A 9,293-nucleotide genomic window follows, 5' to 3' on the forward strand; every position below is an offset into this window, starting at 1 on the left:
TTGTTTTGTGCGGTTTATTTCTAAACTAATTTCAAGAGGATCAGTTTCTTACAGTATGATTGATCACAGCTGGTTCCCCATTAGCTTCACATATCGCGCCAATCAGACTAACTCACTATAAATAACCAGAGTTTCTCTGCGTGCTTGTGTGGGTTTCCCCCGGTTACCTCCCACCATCCAAATACATACAATACAAGAAAACTGATGACTAATCCAATGTGGCATAATAAACTCTTAGCAAGCTATATCTCTTAGCTATTCCTAACACTTTTACAAGCAGGGGAGTTCTCAAGACCTACCTGTGCTCAAACTCCCCTCTCGCCCTTTAAAACAGGAGGGAGCCCTGGGTTCGAGGATATTCTGAGCTCAGGGCTCTCTCCGGAGACAACATGCCAAACACACTTTTTTATCAATCATCAGCTAAAGCTGCGATCACACTGGACTCTCTGTACAGAAATTTTAAATATGGAGCAATTGCTCGCTTTTTAAATGTCTAATCATTTTGTTTGATCCTGCCCCTTTTTTCAGCGCCATATGACAGAATTTAGCAAGCTCAAAATCTAGTGTGACCACAGCTTTTGAATAGAAATATATGAATTCACACTATTTTATCCATTTTTTTCAAGAGCTTCCAGAGGTGGTGTATAATATTTTGTCCTAATGTAAAGTGGGCTCAACCTTTGGGTTGAGACACTCCAACATATCTGACTAAATAAAATGAAAATCATTGGGTCAGAGAGAAAAATAACAATTATAAACTTTAGCAAAGAATTAAAACATTTCTCACTATAAACTCTTAATTTGTAAAATGAATGACACATGGACTGCCTTCTAAGACACTTCTTTCCACATTTTCAGTTTTTCACACAGATAATGTTAGTCCTGTATTTAATCCTTTGCCACACTAACCCATAGGCGTTTGTAGCTTCACCCTCTTTTGAAAAGAGCACAATCTCATTTGATTTTAAAGTGACAGTCACCATAACGCCACAATTTGGATCAAAGTCTAAAGCAGTTTTAGTGAGTTATAAAACATTATTTGTGTGGTATTTTGAGCTGAAACTTCACATACACACTCTAGAGACATCACAGACTTATTTTACAACTTGTTAAAAGGGCATAATAGGCCCCCTTTAAAAGGCATTACCAAATTAGGAGGTTATGCCCCTAGCATTTGGAGATCTATTCCGTTTCCTGTAGGAAAACAAAACACATATTCTGGAATAAACTTTGGTTTGCCCTTTTTTTCCAAATAGTGCTTTTATCATCCCAATATAAAATGTTTCAATACGTTGATGGCTTAATTTTATTTTAATTAAACTTGTAGTGCATAAAACATGCTGGATAAATTGGTGGTTCATTCCGGTGTGGCGACCCTGGATTAATAAAGGGACTAAGCCTTAAAGGAAATGAATGAAATGCTCTCAAGCACATGAAGCATGCCGCCCCTGCACTATAAATAGATACAGAAGGGGAACCACTTCCTCACACAATTATTACTTAATGTCAAGTGCAACCATATATTTGATATAAGTGACTCATACATTGTATCCATTTCAATTTCCATTGGGGTGAATAAAGACACAGGCTACAAAACATCAGACTATATCACATAGCTATTGGCTGTTTTAAAATGAGGAGTGTCCTGTGTTTCAATCAACATGCTGAATAACGCTACATGTTTCAGGGCATTCCAGGAGAACTTTAAAATAGAAAATAAATTTTGGTGGGAAATCTCTTCTAATAATAAATGAATTAGTCTCATAAAATGTCATAGTAATATAGTATGTGAACTGTTCACCTGCCTCTATTTACCTCATACATTCAGTGTGCTTGAGCAGTCTGAGTGTTATGTTGTTTAAACACTTCTGAAACTCAGGGATTCCCCCCTGTGGGCTTTGTGTGCACTCTCAACATGAATGAAAAAAGGGAAAGTCTTTTGTCTTGAAGAAAGTCTTGCAGGAAAGTCAACAGGACGGCTATTTATGAAGCAACACCATGACACACAGCAAATATTTAAAAATGCTGTTGTGAAACTCGTGTTTTCTCAGACTAACAAATTGGCCATGTGCACAATAGCCAGGAGATGTGGAAACCGCTGCTCACAGAGATCTTTATTAGAAGTTATACAAACAGATGAAATTTCCTGTTTGCAAGATCTCCATCTGAACTAGTGTAGAGCGGTTAGTTCAATCAAACGAAAAGCATTCAGACGGTATTTTGTCTAATGCCTGCTGATTTTAAATGACAGACCTGACTATTGCACAGCATGTAGGCAACAGTATGTAGAATATACACTTCACTTTGGCTCTGAGTGTCATAAAGACGCTCACAGATTTTTGTCTCTTTGTTTTTAATTGATTTCAGCTGTACAAACAGTAAAGGGGCCATAAAGAGGTCACAGGGCCCTGTATATGACATGAGTTAAACACACTCGGTTTCAAAAGCACCAGGCCAGACTATAAATTGTGTTGCAATATAGAGAAGCAGTTAAATTACACCCATGGGTGATTGTAGAATTTTGGGTACATTTTGTTCATATGCAAGATAAACTTTTCAAAAACACAAGATGTACTACCCTTTTATTATGTTCAGGGTGAAAACATCCACTGAATTAAACTGCTGTAAAAATGCTTCAGAAATTTTTTTAAATAACGTTTCATAAATCTGTTGATCAAGGTCAGTCCTGATCAAAACTACTCAATTATTTAGAAAATTGCAAGATTTTAACTCTTTATTGCCAAATTCATAAATGATGTCAGTAATTTGATGAAAAAAAAAACTCACACACAATGACGTATTTTCAATATAAAAAGTAATTGTGGATCCCAGTTTTGAACATAGTAACAACATTGGCTTTGATGCATTGTTAGATTTTCATTTTTTCTCTCTTATTTACTGTTGGTGGCTGTTTTTGCCCCATTGACTTCCTTTATTACCACATTTGATGGTGCATAAATAAACAGTCTTTGTTTTTATTTACTCCATGTAGTTCTGAGAGCTGAGATGCATATGTTGATTTTCTCAGACACATCAAGGTAAGTGCGCAAAAGTCACTCTCACACACTCACAGACACACATAGAGTACACACACTTTAATTGGCTATTGTACTCCAATTAAAATCTAGAAACTGCGCTTTTTTTGCACAGGCCTGTCTAAAGGCTTAATGCTGCCAACTGATGATCAAAAGTAAAAATTACAAATTGTACCTCTTCCCAACAGGGAAAACCACCAACAATCAACAATGCATGATTATACTGTAGGTACCATGGTTTTGGGGGAAAATGGTTATACTGTAAGTCAATTATAATAAAATATGTATATAATAAAATGAATCCAAAACAATATATCAAAGGCAATGTTGTTTCACATGTCCAAGACTATCATAAAAGGTAAAAAAAAATCCAGTTCACATTACTTTTTTTTATATTGAAAATACAACATTTTGTGTGTGTTTTTTCACCAAATCAGTGACATTATTTTTATTAAAGATTTAAAATCCTGTAATTTTCTAAACAATTTAGTTTTTTTTTTTAAACTTTATCTGATGTATTTTTACAGCAGTTTAATTTGGTGGATGTTTTCATCCCTAACATAACAAAAGGGCAATAAATTTGCCCAGAGTGTATTGTTGCGTTTCTTTAAAAAATTCAAAGGATTTTCTCAAAATATGTGACCAAATAAGATTTGTCAGCAAAAACCATTCTGCTAGCTGAAACATAAAAAGTGTAAGGCCAAATTAAGACATGAAATCACCCCAGAGTGGATAAAAACATCCCCGACGGCACATAAGAGTTAAAAATAACACAAATGAAATCGAGTAAAAAAAACTTATGTTTGTTTGTATTTGAGGACATTTTGTGTGGAAAATATTGTGCACCCACCTCCTTAATCATACATTCCGCTGCAAATAATTTTCATCTTTAATTAAGTTAAACATTTGCATGAGCCATCAGAAAATAAAAACTAAATGTAAAAAATACATCTTGTTTGTCACTAAATTATGGTCAACTCTGCCACATCGGTTATAAAAAGACAAAACATCTTGAAAGCACTGATAGAAAAATCACGGGACTTTGATGTCACTTCGTGCAGTTTATTTATAAATAAATTTTGAGAGAAGCACGTGCTTTTGATTGTTCTCAGTTGTTCCAGCATCAGCTCATGACTTATCCAATCAGATGCTTCCTAACTCACTATAAATAACCTGAGTTGTCCTATCTCAATAACTTTGTCTTGAAAAACACCCCCCCAACCTCATTTTCCCTCCTTTTCAAACAGGCGGCACAGCAGGCGACATTAGTACTGTTGCCTCACAGCAAGAATGCCTCTGGTTTAAGTTCCTTCTAAACCAGGCGATGTTTTTGTGCTGAGTTTTGCTTGTTCTCCCCATGCTCGCTTTCCTCCCACTGTCCAAATAACAAGCACCCTACGCAAATTGAACACAGCGAATTTATACCATAGTCAAGTGAGTTCACCTCTTCTCAGCCATCCACATCCGACACTTAGCTACAAATAAGGAGTAATCGAGATCTACCCTCTCGCCCTGCAAATGGGAGGGAGCCCAGGATTCGAGGATGTCATAAGCTCAGGGCTCTCTCCCAGGACAGCATGCCAAACAAGCTTTAATTATCAATCATCAACTAAGAGTTTGTTCTAGACTGCTGTCTAGACATGTAACAAGTTGTCATGATGCTTGTAGAAGTGTGAAATATATTAAAGATACACGTAATTGTTCAGTTCTGGTATGCAGAGAAGGGTTGCAGAAAGAGGAAGTAATGTCCAGGGGTTACAAAGGGCCAAGGGACTGCAGAATGACTGATAAGTGACGTTAAACCAAAACTCCACCTGTTAAGATCAGTTGTGTGTACATGCTGGAGTCAAGAAATGTGTTAGTTGCGAACCTCCGGAATGTAATTCTTGTATTGCATTGGGGTAACGTAACCCAGAGCTCTGTCATCGAATTATTCATTTGTATCTAATAAATTACTAATATTTTTGGCATTGAAGAAAAAACTCTCCAGACCTTTTCTTATTGAACACGCATGGAATTGGCTTGATATTCCAACAATATATATATATATATATATATATATATATATATATATATATATATATATATATATATATATATATATATATATATATATATATGTATATATAAAACTTCAATGTGCTCTGTATTTCAATTGTGTAATTTGTGATAACTAATAAATATGTGCAGGAGAATGACTGCTAATCAAAAAATGCAAGAGAGCATCAATGAAACATTAATAACACATTATATCGCAGTCACTGTATACTTTATTTTCTCTGCATTTTTTTTTTTTTTTTGCACAGTAGTAATTTGTCTTCTTTATTTAACAGAATACTCAAACACTTAGTTCGCATAAAACCTGCATGTTCCTTTTATTGATCGCATAAAGGTTCAGTAAGTTTCACTGGCTATAGTGGTAACAAGAAGCTAATCACTGAAAAGACTACATGTCTACACACGGCATGCAATGTTTTTCAGTACATTTTAAGTTTTAAAATAGACTAGGCAGAAGAAAAGCAGGTATGAACAAGGGCATTTGTAACAATGGCAGATATATGACACATTAAACCTTTAAAAAACTCAACATCCAATTCGTCACAACCCACTCAGTTTTAGCTAAACCTTTCTAGGTGACGAGATTAGCTGCGAGAACACATAGGCTACACAACCTTTTAACAATAAATTAAAATCAGACTATTCACTATTAGGTGCAAAACAAAACAAAAAGAGCTTTAGCTTACAAGCACACACAGTTTTAACATACTTTTAACAGAGATTAAACCTGTGAATGCTTCTTTGACCTCTTAATTTGAGATTTATAAGATCTCTGCATTCTCACTGATACCACTACCAGCTATACAAGGAACAATGCAGAAGCACTTGTGTTTGTGATGGTTTAGAAAACACCCCACCAGAAGAGTGCTAACGGGAGCAGTATCGCCACCACAGAGCGACTGGACACCGACAGGGGTGCTGAGTTACACAGGTCAGAGGTACAGCAGGAGAATTTAAAGCTGGAAAGTTTAGGAAACTTCACGCCGACTGTGCTATAATCGCATTCAGAGTACTTTATACACTGCCTGTATGTGTCGCCACCTAGAGGGAGGAGAAAGAACGCAGAGAGAAGACATGAAAATCAAAGTGTCATAGATGTGGTCGGTATATTTTGATACATTACAGGAAAAAAGACACTTTTTAATAAAAGTTTGACCTCTCTCGTAGACAGACAAGCAGGCATCATCATAGTAGCAGTCTTTAATTTTAGAGCATGCGCCTGTGTAGTCCTTACAATTGTAACATTTAATGGCAGAACCTTAAGAGACAAACAGAAAGTGAACTTTATTGCATGAATAATAATGCAAAATTACATCTTATGTACCATGAAATCTGGATCAATCGCAAAGCATACCAAGCCCCAGCAGAGCCAGCACGAAAACCACACACACTCCGACAGAAGCTTTCATAATGCCTTCAGTTTACCAGTCTAATCCTGACAAAGAGAGACAGAGAGAGGAGAATCTGAAAATGTGTCATTTGGATTTATTTAAATTTGCTGATGACATGGGATGATCATCCTAAAATTTGATGTCAAACTCAAATTCATCCTCAGTTAAGCTGCTCAAATGCTAATATTCAAAATCTTATTTGATCTTAAGTTATGCTCTTTTTAAAAAGGCTTATGTTATGAAGTTGTTTTGCCATAGAAGAACCATTTTGGGTTACACAAAGAAGCACTTAAGAGTTCTTCAAAGAGCAGTTTATTCTTAGTGTGAAGAACATAATAAAAATTGAAAATAGAACCTTTTGTGGAATTAATGGCTCCACGATTGATGTCGATGTCAATAAAGAGCCTTCATTTTCAAGATTGGCTTGAATCATTTTTCAGACTGGGGCAAAGAAACTAATCAAAATGTAAATTTAGCTTTTTTACTTTGCTTTTCATACATTAAGCCACAAAAAATGGGTCAAATAAAATAAAATCCTAGTAAAATAATATGGAAAATTTATCCTTATAAAAATTCAAGAAAAATAAAAAATAAAACTCAAACATTGAGTAAATAAAGCACAACTTAAATAAAGCACAACATGACCAAATTATCCATAGCACAAAACACAAGTGATTAATTTACATCTAGTTTTCAGGGGCCTGAAAATAAGTAATGAATTATTAATGTACACATTCTGTCTCAAACAGTAAATATTTTTCTGTCTTTGCAGGTAATGCACGGATCTAATGTTGTCTTCTATCTGTTCAAGTTCATCACTGTTAACTTGTTTGCAAGGATAGTCGGCAAGATGAGTATTTTCACATGATTTTTATGCATGCTTTTTTGTTTGTATGTACCCAAAAGTAAGTAAAAGAGACTTGAAATAGGTTAATTTTTTTGTGAAACTGCAGATAGTAATTGAACTTTGCACCTTATTCACAGAAATCCAGAAGTGTGAGATGTGCCATGGATCATAGACTAACTATGATTAGCTACACTTTTAAACCCAAGGAATCCAAGTCTCCTTAGACACAAACATCTTAGTGGCTTAATATGCTACTACAACAAATGTTTGAAAGCAATCTTTGGCCAAAAATTAAAAAATAATTATTAGTCAACATTTACTCAGCATCCCTTCGTTTAAAACCTGAATAATTATAAATTAAGAAATTTTGCCAATAACAGCATTGATGGAAATATAATCTTTGTGAAGAATAGAGACAGTAAAAGGACAAAATAATATTGAATGGATAACATTTAATCTTGACTGTATTAGAGGGGTATTATAGCGACTGCAATTATTACCAAACTATAATTATTCTTATTTTTCTATTATGGATTTATTTTATTTTCATTAAAATATATCTGACATATTTAACATGACACAACAAGTTACCATAAATAAATGAAATGTCATACATATCGTCACATAATAATCACATAAACAACACATTTCAACCTCTGACAAAACTAGGATGCAACTAGAACAAGTAAATATTTAATGGGTTATAGATTTTGAAATATTGAAAAGTACAATCTAAATCAGCTTAACTTATAAACAAAACATGCATAAAGCAGTATGGCATTACTTACTGCAGACTTACCTCAATGTGAAGCAGGAATCCAACCACAGAGACATGCAAACCCGTCTGAACACTGAAGGGCTCCTGTCCACTCACTCTTGCGTACACCCGCCCACAATGCCCTACAATTACACGTTTGTTTTTTTTTCTAATGCATATCATATGCATACCAATGCTCCTAAATTATTTATGAAGTAAAACAGTGATATAAGAATTCATAAATAATTGATTGACATATTACAGGAACTGAGCTACACAGTATAGAAAGGATTGCAACATTTTCCTCAGTTGCTTAGTTGGCTGAAGACTGTTTCTACTGACAAATACAGCAAAACAAAGTGTAATACATCCAAACAACATATTTAAAGGGTTTGTTCACCAAAAAATATATATTTACGCACTGTTTATTCACTCTTAAGTGGTTTCTAACCACTTCATAAGTATCTATATTCTCTATTGTTCTCTATTTATTTTCATGAATGCTGAAAACCTGTAAGCATTGACATTCATACAAACTCTGGAAGTCATTGAATACTGGTTTCCGGCTGTCTTTTTAAAATCTTCTTTAGTGTAAGCAGACTTGAAACCAGAAAAGGGTGAGTAAATAATGGCAGTATATCATTTTTGGGTGAACTATCATTTTAAAAACATCAACACCTATTATTACACTTAAACAGAGAAAGTGGAAGTCAAATGTTGCCTTTGACCTATAATAAGGGGTGGTTGCAACAATTCACGAGGGCAGTTGCAACATTTATTAAAAATCGAAAAAGAGAAAGAACAAACCTTATTTTGCAATGTCCTACTGAATTCTTAGAGATAGAATAAGGTATCAATCACAGATTACATAATACATTTGCACTGTAATATATTGTTTTGGTTAGGTGCGTAGCAACCGGGGAGAGGGGGTTTGTGGGAGTGTGTGTGTGGGGTTGTATGTCCCTCATACTTTTAGAGACAGACCATTTAGAAACAGGTGATTAATAATTACATGAACGTAAACTTTTGGATCTTGATAGGCAGTCCCCCCCACTTTTTACGCTACGCCCCTGATTACAAAATTGAAATGGATCTGTGAAAGCTTAATGAACTTTAAGTGCATTTTGTAATATATTTTTACTGTAAAAATATCCGTAGATTAGCAGTTTTTCATATTTTGTGGTTCATGTTTTTATTTTTTATGT

At 34.7% G+C, this 9,293-nt stretch overlaps 1 protein-coding gene across 1 annotated transcript; it reads right to left on the bottom strand.

Annotated features, from left to right (window-relative positions):
• Window positions 1-5,287: 5,287 nt before the first annotated feature.
• Window positions 5,288-8,177, bottom strand: cd59a (CD59 molecule (CD59 blood group) a). Its single transcript, NM_001326385.1, has 4 exons — window positions 8,131-8,177; window positions 6,448-6,528; window positions 6,250-6,351; window positions 5,288-6,134 (listed from the first exon to the last, which is right to left on the bottom strand). Exons 2-4 carry the CDS (start codon window positions 6,500-6,502, stop codon window positions 5,935-5,937), a joined length of 357 nt encoding a protein of 118 aa, NP_001313314.1. The 5' UTR covers window positions 6,503-6,528; window positions 8,131-8,177; the 3' UTR covers window positions 5,288-5,934.
• Window positions 8,178-9,293: the final 1,116 nt, after the last annotated feature.

This window comes from Danio rerio, chromosome 7, assembly GCF_052040795.2.
Source record: "Danio rerio strain M-AB ecotype USA chromosome 7, GRCz13ab, whole genome shotgun sequence".
Taxonomy (NCBI): domain Eukaryota; kingdom Metazoa; phylum Chordata; class Actinopteri; order Cypriniformes; family Danionidae; genus Danio; species Danio rerio.

Excerpts from the sequence above, each read along its gene's own strand:
- cd59a (NM_001326385.1), bottom strand. The coding sequence starts at position 6,502 with ATGAAAGCTTCTGTCGGAGTGTGTGTGGTTTTCGTGCTGGCTCTGCTG. Across the intron at positions 6,352-6,447 it reads GCTGGCTCTGCTGGGGCTTG|GTTCTGCCATTAAATGTTAC; the intron begins GTATGCTTTGCG and ends TTGTCTCTTAAG. Across the intron at positions 6,135-6,249 it reads CTTGTCTGTCTACGAGAGAG|GTGGCGACACATACAGGCAG; the intron begins GTCAAACTTTTA and ends TCCTCCCTCTAG.